Raw genomic sequence first — 23,528 nt, forward strand, 5'->3', positions numbered from 1 at the left:
TGTCTTATCAGATAAGAACTTATTTCTTGGGTAATATTTTTAAAAATGGACTAGTATACCATGGAAGTTTGTAGAGTTTCCATCACTACTGTCCTTAATGGATTGGTCTTGGCATCTTATCTATTATTAGTTAAAGAAATAAGTCCCAGGGTTAACCCTAGAAATGAACCCCAGAAGTTGACCAATATGATGTATAGTATCCTCCCTTCTACCCTTATACTATGTTTACTAGCAACAAACAACTGACAGATGAAATAAGAACCATGCTTATTACCACTACAGAGAAAATACTGTGACTATGTTTTCCTAAAACTTTCTTCTCATTTAAGAGGACAAGAGAATATGCAGAGATCAACATTGAGCCAACTTGAATGGGGGAGTCAGTCTTTTCAATGTGAACAGTAATGTTTGGAACCATAACCAAATTACAACTTCATAGCCAACCACAATTGACACCAGTCTCCCTATAAAATTCCAAGCATAAGTAGCCAGGGTCTCTTAGGTCTAATAATACACATTCATTTTCAAAGTGATTTTTAAGGATTCAGCCTTCTAATTCATCAGTCTTCCACACTAAACATGCCTAAAATTAAGTTTACTTAGGATGAAAGAAAACTGAAAGCTATTTTTCAAAGGCAATTGTCTCAGCAGTCCACAGGCCACTAATATAACCCACTGGGGTTCTTCAGTGCTTCTGTGACATGTGTCCTAATGTCAGCTCAAAACTACAACCTCTTTCCCTATCCATTGGCTCTCAGAAGATTGTTGGCCTTTGAAATCACCACAAATTAGGGTGGCACTTGAAAATAAATTTTGGTTTGGTTCTTTTCACCAGTTAAATTTCAGTTAGGTAGTGGACTAAAGGAATCCTCTTATTTCTACTAAGCCTTTGAATATAGAATAGAAGGAAAAGATCAAGGAGGAACCTCTCTTAATAAAAGTATCTCTGCTTCCCTTTTTCTTGCAAATCTGAAGGGGAAACATGGAAGATTACCTCCATAGCATTATACACACACACTGTTATATTGTGTTATCTCTAAAACTTCATAATAGTGATTACAGATAAGAATTTGGCTTACTGACAAAAAAAATACAACCCACTGACCTCAGTCAAGCATTCAAACTTTCCACAGAATGGACACAATGTCCAAGAATTAAGTTCAAATTAATTTCACTTGACTGAAAGCAAGTGGCAGAATTAGAAGTAGAAAAAAGGTCCATGGAAATTTTTTCCAAAGTCCATAGGAATAGAGAAAAAGAGATAAAATGAGAAAGAAGAAGGATAAATACAAAACACTGCTTGCGGTGGTTTAGCAATCAAATAATCCTGTTTTAACTTATTCATTTCTCATCATATCTGTTTCATTCTTCAGGATTCTAACCACTTTTTTTGTATTAAGTCAACTACAATTCTTTCTCTTTTCCCTCATAATAAGTGAAGTAAGGTTTAAATTCAACCACACAACATTTTATGTTATCTATTTGTTCACAAAAACTTTCAGATGAGTTTGAATGATTTTTACCAAACTACCTGCACAACTAAAGAGAACGTGTTATACCCTTACATTTAATTTAAGAGTTCAGCTCATGATCTTTTCTTGTGACCTTGGACAAGTTATGTGACTTCTATGGGCTCTTATTTCTTCACTTGTAAAATGAAGGGTTGGGGTGACAGAGATGACCTCTATTCAGGTCACAGCTAGTTCTAAATCCTATATTCATCTAACAAAACGAAAGACCGTAGATTTCAAATGAACGTGTATGCTTTGATGTCACCGAAGGTAGTCTAGAGCAGGGCTTCTTAAACTTTTTGCACTTGCATTTTGGCAGCAGTCCTTGGCTTTGGGTGGCCTGAGGGCACGCAGTGCAAAGTGTGCATGCTTTGTGTTCAGAACCAAGGCTGCACTGAAGTTTACTGATGCAACACAAGCAAGCACTGCCAGAAACACCTCAGACTCATCACCTGTTTGATTCTGAATTAATTTCTGGTTGTTGTGCATTCAGAAACCTTTTACTTTTGCCAAATTTTTCACAACACCATATGGGGTCACGACCGACAGTTTAAGAAGCGCCAGGCTAGAGTTCACCAAATCACCTTTATATGACTACAGGATTTAGACCCTGAGCCTGCTGGGTAAGCACTACTGGATGCCTAATTCTGAGATCTGCACCCAGTGCCATACATTCTTAATGCTCAAGAATGTTAAATACTGCTTTGTGTGGTTTTTTTTTTAATTTCAAGAGTGCACTGACAGGAAAAGGAATAAGTATAATTGAATATTAGTTACATAATGGTTGAACTTAAAAAAAATACCTGTAATGCTTATCTGGCAGCATTCAACATTACACTTTTTTTTAAAACTACATCTGTGATTTCATCAGTATAGGGAGCTCCAATAAAAGGTTGGCATCTCCTCTGCAACTATTTTAGAGAGCTGCCTGGGAGTCACAGAGGGGTTAAGTTATTTGCCCAGGCGAAGGGGTAGGGAACCTGCAGTTTTAAGGCCACATGTGGCCCCACAGGTCCTCAAGTACAGACCCGAATCCAAACTTCAGGAACAAATCCTCTTAATAAAAAGATTTGTTCTGTAAAACTTGGACTCAGTCAAAAGGCTGCACCCAAGGACCTAGACCTCGAGGCTGCAGGGTAAGGAAGCCAGCATGTGTCAAAGGTAGGACTCAAACCTAAGTCTTCTGTACCCTAAGCAACTCTCCATTTAGAATGACACATTGTCTCATATGACATAATATTTAAGTGATATTATTATTCTACCAAAACTTCCTTCATAAGGGTAGATAAAATGAGTAATACACTACAGCGCTTCCATAATTCCGTCTTCAAGATCCATGCTATAGGATGGCCTTATAAGTTTAACCATTTTATAATTAGGATCTTCTAATCTTTATTAATTTTCTCTTTTCCTCTGTGACTTTGGTTCAATATAGCCTTGACTCATACTTGTTTCCATTCTGTGGCAAATAATAAACATTCTACTAGATGTCTAATTAGGAATATTCTCTAGGTGAATTAAAATCACATAAATTAGTACACTTCGACCATACAATTTGTATTGACAAGAGAAGTCTTATGCGAAAGTCCCTTCCGCATGATTTTCTTGTATTCTAAAACTTAGGATAAATTCATATTCATTTAAATACAACTTTGCATAAGAACATGAGCCTTTTCTATTCAAAATTTCCTGAAGAAGAGAATGACACTGCTTTGTCAGCCACAACTCAATTTATGGCTATATAGGATCACCATTACTACAGAGGTAAGCAGAGCAAAAAACAACTCAGAAGACTAAATATCTTAAGTTAAGAGGGCTATTAGAGTCATTTGTTGTAGATAATCTCTTACTCTGTGTGGAAAAGCACTATTTATCAGCACTTACCTGAGGCAGTAAAAATTACAAAAAGTGAACTCTTACTCAGAAATATTGATGAAAATAACCACTTAGGGAAAAATGTATTAAAATCACATAAATATAAGAGAATGCTTTATATCTGATAACCAAATTAAAAATATACATAAGGTCTATGGCATAACCAAATGGACTAAAAGCCTTTTGAAGTTAAAAAAAATTTAATGAGAACAAGTTTCATGATTTCAACTTAGCTAAAGTCTTCAACGAATGGCCGTGTTCCCCTTATCATTATGATACCACTAGGGGAACCCACACCCCAAACAGACACCAACACTAATAGGCCCAACACTCAAAGATTCAGTTGTTTTTTTCTTTCCCTGTTTAACATGCACATACTTTTCTGGACCCACATCCTCCAATTCATCTCTACTATTAATTGTTAAAGCATTAGGAATTTGTCAAGAAATTTTCAACCAAGATAGCACTTACCAAGCACAATGACCACAGTCTTCAGAAGACTCATCATAGTGTCCCGATTCCTCCTTGGTCCAGAACTATGTCTAGACATTCTCATAGTCCTCTGTCGGACATAGCCAAAGATATGAGCATACAGGACCACCATTACTACAAAGGTAACCAGGTTGAAAATAGCCCAGAAGACTAAGTAAGAGTCACTGTAGAGGGGTGCCATGTTGGAACAGTTAGTGATGTCACAGATACAGTTCCAACCCACACTGGGTATAGCACCCATTACAATGGCCATGGTCCAGATGACCACAATAACAACTACCACCCGCCGGTTGCTCATCCGGGTATGCAGCTGCATGCGAAAAACAGTAATGTGTCTCTCAATTGCTATAGCCAGCAAGTTGGCAACAGATGCTGTCAGGCTAGTGTCAATGAGACCCTGGCGAAGAAGCCAGGTGCTTACAGTCAGTCTTCGTGTGTTGGGCCCTGTGTTGAACATTAGATAAAAGTATGCCAATCCAGCAAAGAAGTCTGCAGCCGCCAAGTTAGCCATTAAGTAATAAATAGGAAAGTGGAAGCGGCGGTTGACGTAAATCGCCACCATGACCAGCAGGTTGGCCAACATGATGAAGATACAGACGGTGATTCCGAGTCCCATCACAAGCTTGCTGACAGTATTCCATTCTGTGGCAAGGTACTTCCCACTCCGGTTGTAAAAGAAGGCGATGGATTCATTGTAGTAGCATTGTGGTTCACTCACAGCCAAGGACTGAAAGAGAAAGGGGGAATGAAAAGGAAACAGGAAGAGGGAAAAAAAAACACCAGAGATCAGAACTTAAAGACATTTTATCTAGTTAACACAATGTTTTCTCTGAATATGGCAGTCATAAAAAAAGAAAAAAGAAACAAAGAATTTGGAAACTCGATGCTATGTAATAACATTCCATGAGCTATGTTAAAACTATGGGTCTTGTCACACTATAACTGGCTTCAAGATTAAAGGCAGCCGGGTTTAATGAATCTGCAACAAGGTCTGAGCTTTGGGATCAAATTTCATTGAAGCCTGCTGGAAATGCCGCATGGTAGATAGAGAAATTTTGCTTAAAAATATATCATTTCACAAAATGAGGCAGACACTGCAACTGACCCACTAAACTCATGCATATATATATATGTGTATATTCACATGTACACACAAATATACATGTATGTATGTATGTGTATATATGTATGTGTATGCGTGTATATGTTTGTTTAGGAAAACTCGAAATATAGTTGACCTACATAGGTGACATAAAAATCCCATTATTTGGCATGGCTATTTCATGTAGTAGGTTCTCTGACAGACATCTAGATATAAGTGGGCATCCCATAAACCAGCTTCCTACACAGAGTTTTAAACTCTAAACAAGATCACAATGAACCAAAGGAGCATAGCACAGCACCTGGTGTGTGCTCAAAATTCTTGTGTCCCACTGGCTACCCTCAAAGACTTCTATCAACAAAATAATGTCCATTAATCAATCTATGAAGTCTTGTAAAGACATTATCTAAAGTCAAACCATCACAAGACATATAGCATTAATGAAACTTTCAAAGGGCAAACAATACTATGACACTTTCTCTAGAAAGCAAAATATACTTGCGATAGGACAAGAAGAATTTATTTCAAGCCATTTTTAAGTGCCAAATAATGAGTCAAAATCCATTTTATTATGCTTCAACATCATCGTTATGTAGAATACGATTTCCCTGAAGTCAGGGCTTTAGTTTTAGGCCTTTTTATATCCATGGTACCTTCATGAAACCTTAAATAATGCTCATCTCCTACTAGGTGTTCAATAAATAGTGGTTGAGTGACATCTATTAATAATAGCTATTTCCTGTGCATCCATGGGCTCCCACATTAAGTACTGGAGGAATCCAACTAACAAAAGGCAGATGCTAAATGGCTCATTGAGTCTTTGGAGGAAACAAATAGGTCTTCAATGCTAAAGCATTAAGTCAAAACCTATTTCATTTACAGACCCATAGTAGACTCTATGGGGGATACATAACTAGAGGAGACAGTTACTACCCTTGAAATATTTATAACTCATTCATGGAAATAACATATAAATACATTAAACTATAGAATAACAAAAAACACATTACAAAGAATGGCCCTGAACTTTATACGTAAGAACAAAAGTCAAGCCCTGTAATGAGTGATCAGTTTTAGGCAGAAGCAGACTTGAAAAGTTATATGGAATATTTAGCAGTGGCACAGTAGATGGAGTGTTGGGCCTGAAAGGAAGAATCTTCTTTGTGAGTTCAAATCAGGTCACAGATACTTACTACCTGTGTGACTCTGGGCAAGTCATTTAGCCCTGCTTCCCTCAGTTCCTCATCTGTAAAATGAGCTGGAGAAGGAAATGGCAAATCACTCCAGTATCTTAGTCAAAAAAAACAAAAAACAAAAAAAACCCAAATAGAGTCACAAAGTGTCGGCCATGACTGAAAAATGACTGAACGCTGAACAAAAAAGGAAGGGATAGAAATGGCTTAATGTTGAGTAGCCAAAGGGTATCATAAAGTACTGAACAGTCAGGCTGGAGCAAAGGGGCTGTGTTGTAAGCAAAAAGAGGGAGAAGGGGGAAGGCAACAAGTATTTACAGAAGCACCTACTACGTGCCAAATGCTGAGCGCTTTACAAAGATTATTCCATTTGTTCCCAACTCTGTGAAGTAAATGTTACTATTATTCCCATGTTACAGTTGAGACAGAGGTTAAGTGCCCAGGGTCACAGGTATGTGCTTTGGGGAGCTAGTCCGCAGAGAGCCTGAAATTCTAGGTTCAGTATTGATGTAAAACTTTGGGCAATATGGTTCTTGACCAAATGAATGACCTAATAGTACATTTCCCCCAAACCTCCTAAACCTGCCCCTAGCTCCCAATTTCCTCATTTAGACAGTACAGTAACATCTTTCCTAGCTGTGCCTTCAAGTCTTAACTAAAATTCCACCTTCTACAGGAAGCCCTCTGTAATTCCAGTTCCTTTTCTCTGTTGATTATTTCCAACTTATCCTGTATGTAGCTTGTTTGTAAATGTTTACATGCTGTCTCTGCCATTAGACTGCTTGAGAACAGGGACTTTTTCCTTTCTTTACATCCCCACCAACTAGCGCAGTGCCGGGCATGTAACTGACTCACTCATGCTTAAGATTATGAGTAGAGACATACTTTAACTTTCCCTTACCACCCATGTGGAAAAAATTGTCACATCAATGGTACCTGTGCAGTATTTCTGAAACCTATCAGAGGTGGCCTTGGAGCCTGGATGACCTGGCTTAGTCTCTGACATTCCTGTCATTTAACAGATTGAGTCACTAAACTACTCAGTTCTCCAGACAGCTCTCTAACAGAACAGAAGGTACTGACCTGCAGTGGCAGAGGGCATTTCCCTGTACTAATGTGATGACACATCTAGTCTCTATCCCTATTATATAGGCTATAAAAGCATGGCATTAAGGTCTTTGGAGCTAGAAAGATCTGGACTGGACCAGGACTAGGAAGTCTTACCACCAACATACATATAGCCCAGGGCATGTCACTCTAATAGTATCAAACTCAAATAGAAACAGATTCCTGTGGGCCAGTAGAAAACTGCAAATTAATATTGTCTCTGATGTATCTTTAATTTATTCTGTTAACATTTCACAATTATATTTTAATCTGGTTCAGGCCACACCTGGGAGTTTTGACACTAGTACCATAGGCTACTCTTTAAGACTAAGTTAGGGGTAGCTGGGTGGCACAGTGGATAGAGAGCCAGCCTCAGGAGTTCAAATCTGGCCTTCGACATTTGATATGTTCAAGCTGTGTGACCCTGGACAAGTCACTCATCAAAAAAAATACAGTTTCAGAGAAGGAATTAACCCAGGCAGAAGTTCCCTATATTAATGAAACACAGGTCCATACCCTACCCATATTCTATGTATAAGGCACATATCAGGCCTGAGAAGAAGCTTACAAACCCTTATGAGTGATAAGAGATGTAACAAATATAATATATACTGCAAGTTAGAACAGGATAATTACAAAGGAGAGAACAAATATAGTAGCCTGAGAAATTGAGGGAAGGAGAGAACACTTCTGACTGGAGGGATGTGGAAGGCTGTGGGGGCTTCATAGCGTAGAGCCCTATCTCCCCTCTCTTCACAGGGCTACCTTCTTTGTCAGGTCCTCATCACTTCTTACATGGATGATTTAAAAAATCCTCCTCATTGCTTATAGGATAAAATAGAATTTTTGGCTTGGTATCCATGGCCCTCCAAAATCTAGCTCCAATGTACACTTCCGGCCCTAACTCACACACTCTGTGAAATCTCTTGTGAAAGTCTAGCCCAGCTATTTGCCAATCTCATTTGGCCTCCATTCTTTCACTTTCCTTCACATGGGCCATCCCTCATGCCTGGAATATCTTCTTAAAATCATTCTTATCATTTAAGGCCCTACACAGATGCTACTTCTTCCAGGAAACCTTCCCACAGTATCTTCCTACCCCTATTCCCCACAGGATTTAGAGCTAGAAGAGAATTCTGTGGTCTAATTTCATATATGATCCTCCTATGATCTCTTCTACAAGTTTTCTTGGAACATTTTGTTCAGGGCACATAGTAGGCACTTGTAGGTTTAACAGCCATCTGGTTCTCAACTTGGCCCTATCACATCCTACCTTATATCATGTTGTTAATTTTTGTAGTTGTCCTGTCACTTCTATTAGTTGCTAAGTTCCTTGGGGATAAGAACTGAGCCTTATTTCAACTTCATATCGCCAGGGCTTTACGATGCCTTAAATATGTTGTGGTTGTTTTTCAGTTCTTCTTCAGCCATATCTGACTCTTCATGACCCCATTTGGGCTTTTCTTGGCAGAAATCCTGGAGTGGTTTGCCATTTCCTTCTCCAGCTCATTTTACAGAGGAGAAAACTGAGGCAAACAGGGTTAAGTGACCTGCCTAAGGTCACACAGTTAGTAAGTGTCTGAGTACAGATTTGAACTCCAGGCCTGGTACTCAATCTGCTGCACCATCTAGCTACCCTTAAACATATGCCTTAAACATAGTAGATAATAAAGTTTAGTTGTATTGAATTAGTACGTGAAAAAAGATTTATTCTAACAGCTAAAATGCAGAACTAGCTAGAATGGCATCATCAATCCATGTTTAAAAAAACTCAAGTGTACCTCTCATGAGAAGTATTTGCCCTTAAGAATGAGAAAGACAATTCCTTCATACCTTGAAAACAAATATAAAAAAGTCTTAACAGCCCACCTTCCACCAAGGATATACACAGATAGGAAAATGATAAAAGCCACTACTTTTCCTACTAGCCTCATATAACCTGTTACTCTCCCTGACTATTTGCAAAGCTGGGGTCAAGGTCACCACCAGCATAACACAGCTGTGATAGTAATCAGGGCAAATCACTAATAAAGTTCAAACAGGCGAGCTGGCAGCTGATTAACTCTTCCCACTGTGACAAACCATGTAATCGAAGGTCACAGGCCAAAAAGTACTCACTTACTCTATTGAACCACAGGATGCCAAAGCAAACAAGACTAGCGCTTTTAATACTAAAACACTGAGCCTGTCCCAATGGTCAGCCAAGAAAAAGGAACCCTCTTCTTCACTTGCAAGAAAGAAAGAAAGTAGGGAAGAAAAGAAAGGGGGAGGGGAAACAGGAGTGGGAAAGGGAGAAGGGGGAATGAGGAAAGGGGACAACTAGACAAGATCACTACAGTAAGTGGAATAACAGAACACTGCACCCTTCAGAAATAAGTGCAGATCAGATAATGAGTTCCAAGGATCAAGGGTCTCCTTTGTTCTAACTGCCTGAGTGGTATTACACTTATCTGTGTGCAAGTCTTATCTTCCCTACTGCAATGCTAGCTCCTAAAGGAAAATACCTGCTCCTCTGCATTGCCCTGTGACTTCACATAGCAAAAACTTAGCAAATTATTTCTTCGATTCAAAAAATAAGTTAAAAAAAGCCATGAATGTTTCCAGTCCATCACTCCTACCTATATTCAAAAGGAGAAAAGATTTGTTTATTAGACCAGTGGAACAGATGTTCCAGATCTCCCAAAGTTTATGTCAAGCTATCATGCAATCTCACAAAAAGTCATAACAAAAGCTGCCTGGCCCAAATTTCGAAGGAACATATGGGGCTCATCGTTACAATATACTTGTAAAGGGGCAGAGGGAGTACAGAGGGGATGGAGAGAGGAGAGCAAGGAGGGAATCCTCTAAGATTTTATTGAGACACGTGAAAAGGGGAACAAATAACCCAAGCTCAAAGTTCCATTCTAAATCATAGAGAAATGATTAAATCTTGACATAAGAACATTGAAACATGGGCCCCAGGGGCATTTAATATTTGGGAAGAGGGTTCTTATTCTCAGAGGAAGAAAGAACCAGACATAAAAACTTTTAGCTACAGACAGGACTACCTCTATTGAAGTTTCAGTATTATGGATAGTGCCCCTACCTAAGAGTAGGGACTGGAGTGGGGAGGATGGGGGTGGGGTGGGAATACTTCAATACTTTTATCAGACGAGTTAAAAGGGCAAATGACCCAAGCTCAAAGTTCCATTCTAAATCATGTAGGAATGATTCATTCTTGACGAAAGAACAGGAAACTGAGTTCTAGGCCTCATTTTGAACCCCAGATGAAAAGCCCAAAGCCACACAATTAATGGCAGTTTTCTCCTTTATAAACTAAGAAGACTGGACTAAAACTCTCAATTCCCCTCTTACGATATGGAATCAATGGGCAACACTAAATTGGAATACCTGAAGAAATGAATTGAGAAGGTAGCAATGACAAAAAAAAAAAAAACATCACAATTCCTCACCAGGGCTCAAATTAAAAGTCAAACACAAATTAGTGTGGGAATATTTTTCATGACATCTACAATGTATGAGATAAATTAGATATAGATGTGGAAGAGACTTCTCATTTTACAGATGAGTAATCAGAAGTACTATAAATATTTTGTACACATGGACTCTCTTTTTCTCTTTCTTCAATCTCTCTGGGCCCTATAGGCCTAGTGATTTTCTAGATGAATTTTCTAGAACATTTGAAGAATATTCACAGTGCAGTACAACAGAATGGATGGACCAATTCATGGTTTCACCAAATATTTGTTAACATGTCTCTTCCATAGCCTTTCCAACCATTGTCACTTTCCATTTTTGTCATCTTTGCCAATGGGATAGGTGTAAGATAGACGCTGAGTTGTTTTAATTTGCATTTTTCTAGTTATTAGTGATTTGGGGTATTTTTCTTTCATATGGCTGTTGAAAGCTTCCATTGTAAACTGCCTTTGGCCATGTATCAACAGAGAAATGGCTATCTTATAAATTTAAATTAGTTCCTTATATAACTTCCAAATAAGACTTTAATCAGGGAAATGCTACAAAGATCAAAAGAAAATTAACTAGAAAGTTAATCGTATGCTTTCTAATCAAATCTAATCTTTACATTCTGTGATACTCTTTATTCCCTTGGTCTCGTCATGAACTATTTTACCTATCCATAGATCTGAAAGGTAATTTCTTCCTTGTTCCTCTCACTTGTTTATGAGTTTAGAGGCCAGAACTGGTACCACTGGGAGGAAGTTATGAGGAGAGAGATTTCATTTCAAGTCAGTATGAATAAGAACTTTGAACCACTATGAGTAGTGATGTCTAGATGTACTCAAGTAGGGTTAGATTAACTTAACAAGGATGTTGTAGGCAGTTTTGACTAGATGACCTGGAAGATACTTTTCCATTCTGTTGCAATTCTATATTCTACCATTTTTTAAATGATAAAGAAGGTAAGAGAAGAAAAGAGGCAAAATGTTTGACCATCTTTCTACATACTAGTTTGTTGTTGTTTTTCTTCCACAAAGACCATAGGTGATCTTTTTATTAGATTGTTTATACTTTCGGTTCATGCTGGTTTGGTTTAATTTAGTTAGAAGCCAGAATTTTTTTCTTCCCTCCCCGTCCCCGACAATAGCTAACACCAGCTAGGTGGAGGAGCAGGGGACAGAATGCTGGACCTAGAGTCAGGAAAACCTGAGTTCAAATGCAGTCTCAGATATTTACTAGCTGTGTGACCCTGGGCAAGTCACTGTTTGCCTCTGTTTCCTCATCTGTAAAATGAGTTGGAGAAGGAAATGGCAAATCACTCCAGTATCTTTGCCAAGAAACACCCTGGGCAAGTCACTGTTTGCCTCTGTTTCCTCATCTGTAAAATGAGTTGGAGAAGGAAATGGCAAATCACTCCAGTATCTTTGCCAAGAAACACCCTGGACAAGTCACTGTTTGCCTCTGTTTCCTCATCTGTAAAATGAGTTGGAGAAGGAAATGGCAAATCACTCCAGTATCTTTGCCAAGAAACACCAAATAGGGTCACGAAGGATAGAACATGACTGACGTGACTCAACAACAATAAAATACTTTATGACTTCCTAAAGAATATTACTCAATGAACATGTGACAAGTATCACCATCCCCCTTTCACAGACTTGTTGTTGTTTATTTAATCACATCTAATTCTTCAGGACCACATTTGGGGGCTTTCCTGGCAGAGATACTAGAGTGGTTTACCATTTCCTTCTCCAGCTCATTTTACAGATGAGGAACCTGAGGCATATAGGGTTAAGTGACTTGCCCAGGGTCACACAGCTAGTAAGTGTCCGAGACTGGATTTGAACTCAGGTCCTCCTGACTCCAGGCCCAGCACTCTATCCACTGTGCCACCAGCTGTTCATTTTACAGATTAGGAAATTGAAATTCAAAGAATTTAACCACAGTACCCCAAATCACATGCAAGTTAGTACCAAAGTGGGGACTCAGATTCAGGACTTCTAGATCAGCCCGGTTTCTTGAAGCCCCATGTTAATTCAACTCTAACAGACTGCTTTCCCTTAGTACATATTCTTTTGGAATACCTATAAATCAGATAAAAATCCACTTAACTGTACCATGAAAGAGTTTGTCAAATACCTTCCTAAAATCCAGGTTTATCAAGCATACTGCATTTTCCTGAATGCCTATATTATAAAAAAAAATTAACAAATTTGGCATAATATGATTGTTGGCATGGTATGATTGATTAAATCTATGAATGATAACTACTTACCTTTCTAAGACTTCACTATCTGCTTAATCATCTATTCTGGAATTTTCCCTGTGACCAACAATCAAACTCACTAGCCTGTTCTTTTTTTAATCTCCTTATCTCTTGTCATTTGGCATTTTTTTCCTGCTCTCCATGATTCCTCTCCTCACACTAATTCCTCAAATATATCTGCAAAGCCTTTCAGTACATTTGCAGTGGTAGGCATTTTTAGGCAATCAATTCATCTACATTTTATAGATGGGGCCACTAACAGATTGGACACTGCCCCAAAATGTAGACACTCCCCCCAAAGGGTGCTTGAGCTTGTAAGAATTCAGATCACAGTAAAAGCAATAGAGTTCCTGCTAATATTTCAGAGAAGTAACAAAGTACTCTCTCTCTCAAAACTACCTGGATGACCAGAAAGTGATGGCTGCTTTTTTTTTTAAGAACTAAGAAAAATACTGTATGGCTCTTTAATTATTCTCTTTGACATCTAATTCTATATAACTGTAATTGACTAAAATTTTCATAAAGCTTGCACCTATTTAAAAGAAATCTATCTTTAAAGCTTGAGGTTTAGCTTGGCCATGCCAAATCCACATAATATCCCTGAATGACATTCATTCCGTGGTAAATGGGGAAAAATTATTCCTACCAGTGGAATTCCAGAGTTGTTCCTGGCTTGAAAAAGAATACAACTTCTATGGCCATACCTTGATATTCAACTATATAAAACCATATCGTTACTTGGGTTCATATCAATTTTTGTTTTTTCCTTTTCTTCTAAAAACTCATCTATGTTCCTTTACTCTGGGGGAAAATGGCTTTTCATTTCCCTAAATTCTAGTACAGTTAGCCCTTTCACATCTCAGAGACTAGGGGTACAGTACCTCTGCAATCTGGAAAATCTGTATAATTTTGATACGTGAATTATGATGATAGTAAAAGATAAAAAGGTTGACATTATACAGTAGTATACCTGTTTCATGCATTTCTGAGTTCCAAAATTTATTCAGCATCATCTGTAGGTTTTACAAAAAAAAATTCTCACTTAACTTCTTATGCCAACCCATGATACATAGAAACCACAATGGGGAAAGTTGTGATGAGGAAGGGATAGCTAGATTTATTTCCTCCAGCCAGATGGAGCCATTGAATAAGTACAACATTTGCAAGTCACAAATGTAACACACAGTTCTATCTTTAAGCCTACTTCATGTGTCCATCAGTTAACCTGAGTCTTCAGTGCCCTCATTGATGAGTCCTTTGATGTAGATGTAGCTGTTCTGTTATTCACAATGCTTCTTTGACATGGTGTGAATTTCTTGCTCTGACCCAGATCATCTCACCTTAAAGGAGACTAAGTGTTCACCCATCCGTGTTACAACCTTGGACTTGTTGGACCTGGCTTTGACAAAGGATGCTGAGGAGAAGCTGCTAAGAGGTCAGACCTATAAGAAGCCTGTTAAATGCATAAACAAGAAAGTGGCTTCCTGGAGGGAAGCCTGATTGGACAGAGCCTCTCCAGGGAAACCATGTAATCCAGGTGATCACATCCAGAAGAATTCCTGGACCAAGCTTTCCAGAGAGAAGGTGATCAAATTTCTGGACTGAATGGGAGCTAGAACTAAGAAACAGCATCAGAGGCAAGAAATGGAGAAGCAAGCCTGAACCTCACCCCTTTTACTACTACAGACTGTGTAGGTACAAGGACAAGAGTAAACTCTCTAGTGACCCTGCAGTGCTGTCCCCTTTCCCAACCCAAGGGTAGTACTGTAAGTCTAGAGAATTGCATAGATTGCCAAAGGGAAAGAAAAGACTACAAGAGAGGGAGAGTTGCTTTGACTATTTACAGGTTCAAATAGGAGTCCTTTGAGGCAGCTAGATGATATAGTAGATAGACTGCTGGGTCTAGTCAGGATGACCTGAGTTCAAATCCAGCCACACATACTTACTGGTTACGTGACCCCGGGCAAGTTAGCTTCTTCTGCTATAAAATGCAGGTACCTACCTCACAAGGTTTCCATAAGGATAAAATAATATTTGTAAAGCACATAGTACAGTGCCTGTAATGTAGTAAAGACTTCGTAAATGCTTATTCCTTTTCCTTCCATTTTATTTTGAGTCAAGTTAAAGAATGCCTTCACTAGAGTCAATGTTTTTACTAAGTGAGTAATCTGAGAGCCATTTCATTTTTTCAGAGACCTAAGTCTAACCCAGATCCTAGTGTTCCTTGGGAAGCTCCTAAGCAGAGGCACAAGCAAGGTGATTTGGAGGGGAAAAAAGGGGGGAGTGAGGGCTTTTCTAGATGCAATAATCAATTACACTTCCAAAAGAGCAAAGATGAGGTAAATTACATAGCCAAGACAGGAATGTGTTTTGTGCGACTATGTATATTTGCTTTTAAAAATAGGCTTAATTTCTTTTTTTATAGTTGTTTTTGTTTTTCAATGGAAGGGGGTGGTAGGAGAGAAAATACATTCTTGTTAATTGAAAGATAAAATTTTTAAAGAAAACAGAAAAAAAGAGATGCTTAGTGAGGAATCCCCTTCCCCTCCTAGCTAAGATTGAATATAAAGCTAATAAAGCTACTAGGCCATGAGTTTGAAAAGCAGTTTGATGCATTAGAAAAAGTGCTGAAATGTGATTTGAGAGATATGAGTCGTAGACCTGGCTCTGCAATAGCTATATGACCTGATTTTGCAACTCTGAGCTTCAGTGTCTTATCCAGTACATGAACAAGTTGGCCTAAAGTAGGCTTTCTTAACCATGTTTGGGTCATGGCAATCCAGTGAAGTCTAGTGACACCCTTCTTAGAATCATGGTTTTAAATGCCTAAAATAAGATATATAGGATTATCAAAAGATTTTTTTTTTAAATCAAATCCAGAGATGCCAGGTTAGAACTCCTAGCCTAGGTGACCTAAGGTCCTTTTCAGATCTCAGATCCTATAGTTCTTTTTGATATTTTTTTAATGTGGAAATATTGTATTCTATAAATTCTACCAAGTAATATATTTCTGATGCCTTCTGTTTTAGGATCTGGCTTAAATATCAGAGGATGGGTGCAAAAATGCACAAATAGCACAAGCAGTTATTTGTGAAAGTAACTTTCTAACTGAACAATTTTAGCACTTTAATTTAAGGGAAGTTCTTAGGTGCCTGTACATAATAAGCAAGTAGCAGAGTGATCATGCATCAAATGAAGGTCAATGGGGAATAAGACAGTCTTATTACAGCAAGGTATAATCCACAAAAGACAGAAATCCTATTGGAAGCTATGATTACCACCTCCACAGATAGTCTGTAAGACCAATAGGGTGTAGACCTTTCATAGTATTTGGTCACTAAAAGGTTACTACACAGAAAACAAAAACAGCCAGGGGGAAAGGAAGACACACAACTTTTTAAAAAGGTGCTGGGGGAGGTGAGGGAAGAAAGTTTCACTAATCATTAAAGAAATAAAACAATTAGAAAGTTTTTACTATAAATAAAAAAGAAATGCAAAAGGTCTCATTTGTGGCTTACCCTAGACATTATAGTTTTGTCTTATGAATAGGACACATTCAAACCACACCCTTGGGTCCAAAAATAGATAATACCTTCAAATTTTGCTCCAAGTTTATGAAGGCAAAGGAATAAGGGGGTAAATGATAGGTTAACCTCTACCAATAAGCAAAACGTTATTCTGAATTCTTCTACATTAGCTGATATAAGGCATTTAGGGTTTAATAGAAAACAGAATCTAAGATGGAATAAATTAGATGGCTCAGTGTTTACCTCTGCAAATATTTTTTCCTGGCACTATTCTGTACTTTTCCATATACACATAGCACTGATTTAAGCTTACTTTTCTTTGACAGACCTTTTGATGTATCACCAAAAATCTAGTAAATACAAATTCCATATGTGAAGGTAATAGATATTTGTCATCCAGAATCTCCCCCAAAAGAGGATCAGTCAGGTCGGCCAGAACAAAGTCTGCTAATGGAATGTGTCCACTATATAATAATTAGAGAATGCTTCATATCAAACTTAAGTCCCTTTAGTCCAAAAACAAAGCATTTCCTGGACAATGAACTTATATATTTAATGATTTTTTACAGTCAGTCATGAAAAAGGTGGATTGCTTCCCTTATCTTTAGTATATAGTGATGACTTCCAGACATCTACTTCTAATGTACCCCTGATAAAAATAGAACACATTCAATAATAAATGTATATTTATTTTACATATTTGATATGTGTGCCAGGTGGAGATGTGGAAATAAAGAAGATGAGGATCTTTCCTACAAGAAACTTACAATCTATATATTTGTAATTTGACAGCCTGTAATTTATCATGACATTTGCCTCATCATTACTGTCTGTAGTAGATTAATCTTTTTATTAATTTATTTTTTAATCTGATCAATATATCAAAGCTTAAATTAATCAGCTGGGAACAAAAAGAGAAGAGGAATGGAAGTTACAGATATCTAGATATTTAGGGTCTTCTTATCTAATCTATTTATTTCATAGAAGAACAAACTGAAATCCAGAGGGGAAATAACTGTTTTCAAGGTCATACTGCCAATCTGGGGCACATTTGAAAGCAAGAAACCACATCTCTTAATTCCTAGTTCAATGTTCTTTTCAATACCCAAAATAAGGAAGAGGGCCAATGCTTGAAACAATGTTTCTCTTCTAATGTGGATGTCCATTGTTCTCCTTCAAAAGTATCTACTCCCAAAGTCAGCTCTGAATCTTTTAAAACAGGATATCTTGTTAAAAGTTGATGTATTTTGCAGTGAGGAATCCCACTGTATTGATACTGTCTTTTAGCGGAACCAAGTTAGCTCTCATTAATAAAATGATGGTTTCCCATGAAGAGCTGTATTGACTGGGTAACTTCTAGAACATACAAATCAGCACTCAGGGTAAGGACTGGAGGGCAGAATGCTTTCATCTAAATCAGATCTTTGAAACGAAAGTTCTCACATACTATGCTTAGCTTGGTTTTTAATATAGCATTAGATTGAAGTTAAATCCTGCCTCATACACACTATCTATAAATGACCTTAAAAAAGTCACCACCTTACTGGGCCTCAGTTTCTCTATCTATAAAATGGGGATGGGGTAGCTAGATGGTTCAGTGGATAGAGCACTGCACTTGGAATCAGGAAGGCATGAGTCTTCTTGAGTTTATATCTGGCTTCAGGCGCTTACCACCTGTGTGACCCTGAGCAAGTCACTTAATCCCATTGGCCTCAGTTCCTCAAAAAATGAGCTGGAGAAGGAAATGGCAAACCACTTTGCCAAGAAAATCCCAAAAGGGGTCACAAAGAGTCAGACGTGACTGAAACAACTCAAAACCAACAATAGCAATAAAAACAAGAGAGTGGAACTAGACATCCTCTGAGGATCCTTTCTGCTCTATTTCTATGAATAGCAAGTAAGTCTCTACACAGTGTTTCATTCAGAAACACACCTTGCTAGATAATAATGTTGGTACCAATGCTCAGGCTAACTGCACCTGATGCCCAATAACCACATGCCAAATAAGATGAGAGTAAATGCCACCTTGTATAAGATTCCATATCATAAGCCATTCCCCTTCTGACATTGCGCAGAGCTCTGTACAACTTCATGCCATATTTCTTCTTACTTTTTCCCCCGTACATGTCATTTTCACTTGTCCAAATGCCCCTGGCAATAATCAGTGAGTGGGTCCTTGAGAGCAGTGACCACACCTTAATTCATCCTTGCATCCAAGCTGCTCGTGGCAGGTAGTTAATAAATGTTCGATTTTCTGCATGAAACTTGAATATTAGGTTGCACATCAATTACTGAAAGGTAGAAAGAACATCTGGATATCTCTTTATTACCTCAAGCACTCTTTTATGGGTTGCACACCCACCTTACATTTGAAAGAAATTGTGACAGGTTTTTTAAAATCAGTTAACAGATAACCAAAAAGTTTTAACAAAAAATAAAAATGGAATATATCATCTGCAACTGGCTATTCCAAAATGCTAATGCTGCTCACGGCTGCCAGCTACACCCTAAACTATGACGATTGTCAATTTGTGTCAATTTGGCTGGAGAAAGTGTTGCCAACTAATAAGACTGTCAAGCTAAAAAAATCCATCTGCAAGGATCATTTGTTTGATGAAATGAATACAACTCTCTCATAATTAAGTTAAATAAGTGGAATTTGATGTCAACTTTACACACAAAGCTTTTGTAACTACTATTTCAGGTGCCTTTATGTCGGCAGCTAATGTCAAAGTACACTTAATCTAATTTTCAGAAACCCAAGATGCTTTTTCAGCATGGGAATTTGAAAACCCTTTAGAATCTAGGAAGAGTGTAAATTGGGGCAGAGAGGCCTGCTAAGTTTCAAAGCATATCTTTTCAGCAAGTGAAATGCAAGCAGTGAAGGGGGACAATGAATACTTTCTTTTTTATGGCTGTTCGGAACAATTCAGGCTATTTATTTATATTAATTAATTTATATCAAGCACTAGGTGACCTTGGCTAAGAAAAAAAATAGTTCTTTGTTGGAAAATATACAGAGTAACAAACAATCCAGCCAAACAAAAACAAAGGCTTGTTGTGGTTGTTGCTGCTGCTGCTATTACACAATTTTCGGTCCTTTTTAACATCACGCTAATTGTGAGTCCATGGTTGTTCAGCCTGAATTATAACCAAAAATACTTTAAGTAAAATATTAAAAAAACTTCAATAATATCACCTTACATTGATCATTGTTGGCAAAATAAGCTATTCTTTACTTTTTTGTGCAGTAATATTAAGTAATTATATTAGTTTTGCACCTAATGATTAAGACCAGAAGGTAATGGATTTAGAGCTGGGAGGGACCTTAGAAACCATGGAATACAACTTCATTTTAAAGATAAGGAAACTGGGGCTCAGAATGGATAAGTGACTTGCTTGGGGTCACAAAGCTAGTACTTCTGAGGTGAGATCTGAACCCATGTTTTTCTGACTCCAAGACTAGCAAGCTATCCACTAATCCATATGGCTTACAGACAGCTAAGAGTAAGAAAGAAGGCACTGGCTAATTGGGAAAAGAGAATGCAGGATTAAATTTGGATCTAATCAACTGAGCTGACAATTACATAGCCCTTCAAAGTGGTTATGTGAATTATCTTATTTGATCACACAGCTATGGATTAAATGATAATTAAAGATATTATTATCCTCTTTTTACAAATGAGTAAAATAAGATGCAAAAGAGTCAAGAGGTAGGTTATTTGTGCTTGGTCAACCCACTAGCAAGTATCAGAGACAGGATTTGAATCCGTTTCTCTTGTCTAACTCCAAGTCTACTACCAAGCCCCACGTTGTTGTTCAGTCATTTCAGTCGTCTGACTCTTTGTGACCATATTTGGAGTTTTCTTGACAAAGACACAGGAGTGGTTTGCCACTCATTTTACAGATGAAGAAATTGAAGCAAACAAGGTTGACTTGCCCAGGGTCACACTGCTAAGAAGTGTCTGAGGCCAAATTTGAACTCAAGAAGATGAGTCTTGTTGATTCCAAAACCAGCATTCTATCCACTGCCCACTAAACCCCATGCTCCATCTCAATTTGTACATTCTATAACAAAGAATAGCACGTTAGAGCTAGGAGGGTCCTTAGAAATGTAGTTCAACCCTTCAGTTCAACATTAACTGACTACTTATCAGGATGGCTGTAGAGGAATTCATATGTTGGATAGTGTGGTTAGAATACTAGACGTCCCATGAGAGCTCTTCCAACTACATTTCGGTCATTCTTTTTTTCTCTTGATATTTTATTTTTTCCCAATTATATGTAAAAATAATTTTAACATTTCTGTTTTCAAATTTTGAGTTCTAAATTCTCTCCCTTCTCCTCTCTCCTCATTGAGAAGTCAATCAATTTGACATAGGCTTTACATGTGTAGTCATGGAAAACAAATTTCCATATAAGTCATGCTGTGAAAGAAAACACAGACAAGAGAAAGAAAATAAAGAAAAAATGTCTTCAATCTGCACTCAGGCTCTGATTTTAGTGATTCTTTAAAAGTACTTGCAAAATACACTGATAGTAGGAGAAATTGGCCTATAAACCTGGATTCCCTACCTTTCAGATCTCTATTAATTCCTACTACTTGAGGTTATAATGTAAAACCCTCTAAGTTGATTGGAACTTGGTACGTATATTTCCTAAAGAAATGTGAGTGAGACAGTGTGGTGATACATGAAGAATTGTAGGTAGCCTGATATCTCTGTACTATAGAATCTAAAGAAACTTGGAAATATTAGAAAGGGCCAGAATGGGAAGAACCTTAAATGCCAAATAGAGGGCTTCATATTTTAAGGCAACGAAGAGCCACTGAGGAGTGGACTGGTCAGAACTATACTTTAGGAAAACAGACTGAAGTAGGGAGAGACTTGAGGCAGAAAGTCCAATTAGGACGATACTGAAATAGTCCAGACAAAACACAGTATAAGAGCTTGAACCAGGATGAGTAGAGAGAAGGGGATTTATGGAAGAGGATGCTGGGAAGGGAGAAATGAAAAGTTTTGGCAATTGATTAGATATGTGAAGTAAGTGAAATTGAAAAGTAGTTTATAGTTATCCTGTCAAGTCCTCAAGAATGCTCATAAGACACAGGTGTTTATAATGTGGGACTTGCCTGCAATCCACAAATGGATGGTGAAAAGTACACTATATGCTGCACTTTCAGCACATTAAACTGTGCAGTTAATTTTCTCCTGCTGGTCAGTGGGGGATTTCACTTTCACTATGCCATCACAAAGAAGCTTCATTCTTTGATTTGCATAGCAGAGGTATTGTTTTAATTTTCTGTATAGCACCATATGAATACAGCACAGAATTCTCTTCAGGTTCAGAGATTATCTTCTGGAGAGAGAAGAAGGCTAAATGTGGAAGCAAATTTAACAAAATTATACAATGACTGAGTGTAAAAAAAATCCTTTGATTTTCTAGTTTAAATATAACCTGAAATAGTGAATAACACCAAAATGAAACATTTGAGGGATCATTACAATAATTAACACAACCATATTCAAAACTGCTAGGTGATGATCCAAACCTTCCTAAGTCTATGGATGGTACATCCATTTTTCCAGATACCTGGAGTCAAATATGAGTCCTCCTGTCTCACCTCCTAAATCCATTCAGCTGCTAAAACTGAATCAATTTTATCTCTTGTCAAACATCCCTCAGATCTATCCCCTTCTCTCCACTCACAAGTTGGAGGACTTCATCACCTTTTTCTTAGACTATTCTAATAGCCTTCCTAGGTGGTATCCCTGCTTCCCGTCTCTACTTCCCCAAATTCATCATCCACCTGTAAGAAATGGGAGGAGGAGTTTTGTTTCCACAGAACTAAAGGTGTACTTCCCCCTCCACCATCCCAGCTTTAGAAGAAATCAGGCCTCAAGGTCGGTCAGGTGAGAGGTCAGAGGCTTGTATACATCCTTTTTGAGAAGGCAGTCAGGGGAATTAGAGAGGCCAAACCAGGTTGAACCAGTTCAAGCACATCTAGGGTCTGGTCTTGGTCAAGAATCCAGGCCTACTGATTTGCATAATTTGCATATGTTGAAGAGGGAAAGTAGGGGAAGTAAAAGAATGTAGTTTAATCCTAAACTAAGACAAGGAAAATCTAATCAACTTCACTTTTGCTTCTGTATCCTTATTATGCTATCTATATAAGCTGTATAACCTAGGAAAACTATGTAAAAAACAAAGATTGTAAACTAACCATAACTCTAGCAGGAGTGGAGGAAATGGTTACCCCTGCTCCTGCAGCTGTATCAGTGTGAGTGTTCCAGTGAGCACTACACCTGCTCTCTCGAGGAGTGTAATAAAATGCCTTCCTCTGCCCACTCTGGTCCTGAGTTCTTTGGGTGAGAATGGGCAAATCACATGGATCTTCCTAAGGTTAAAGGAAGGAAAGCAACGAGCAGCAAAAGCTCGCCGGGCTTACTTCTGGATCTTGGCTTGGGGTGTCCTGTGATCCCCACTGCGGTGTTAAGAGGGATTCCCTTGGGGAACCCTGTGGTCTGCATAGCCTTCTTAAGGGGACATCACTTGGGTCGTCTGGCCCTGTCTCAGGGAGACTTGTGATCTTACCACCATTCTAAGGGGCCATCACTTGGGTTCTCCTTAGAGTCTGACCCCTAGGAGCCCTGTGATCCCCACAGATTAAGAGGAAGGGGGGGCTACCACTTGGCCTTCCCCTGGGAGTCCTGTGGTCTGCACAGCCTTCCTTAGGGATTATCACGGGGTTCTTCCTCAGGACTTGTGGCCCTGCCTAGGAAGTCCAGTGATCCCCAAAACCGCATTTCTCACACACCCAACTTCCAAAGTCACCAAAGTGTGATTATATCACTATCATCTGAAAAATCTTCAGTGCTTCCTTCTTGCCTCTAAAATTAAATACAAACTCAGTCTGGCATTTAAAGCCCTCTACAATGGTGCCAGCTTACCCTACCAGACAGTCTCTTTCATAAACCCTATGTTTCAGCCAAATTG

General features: G+C 38.3%; 1 protein-coding gene across 1 annotated transcript in view; it reads right to left on the reverse strand.

Annotated features, from left to right (window-relative positions):
• Positions 1–23,528, reverse strand: part of LPAR1 (lysophosphatidic acid receptor 1) — a 140,508-nt gene that overhangs the window by 61,522 nt on the left and 55,458 nt on the right. The window contains exon 3 of the mRNA XM_036739438.1: positions 3,858–4,605. Coding sequence (XP_036595333.1) covers positions 3,858–4,605 — 748 coding nt within the window. The remainder of the gene's footprint in view (positions 1–3,857; positions 4,606–23,528) is intronic.

The sequence above is a fragment of the Trichosurus vulpecula genome, chromosome 9 (genome assembly GCF_011100635.1).
Source record: "Trichosurus vulpecula isolate mTriVul1 chromosome 9, mTriVul1.pri, whole genome shotgun sequence".
In the NCBI taxonomy this organism is placed as follows: Eukaryota; Metazoa; Chordata; class Mammalia; order Diprotodontia; family Phalangeridae; genus Trichosurus; species Trichosurus vulpecula.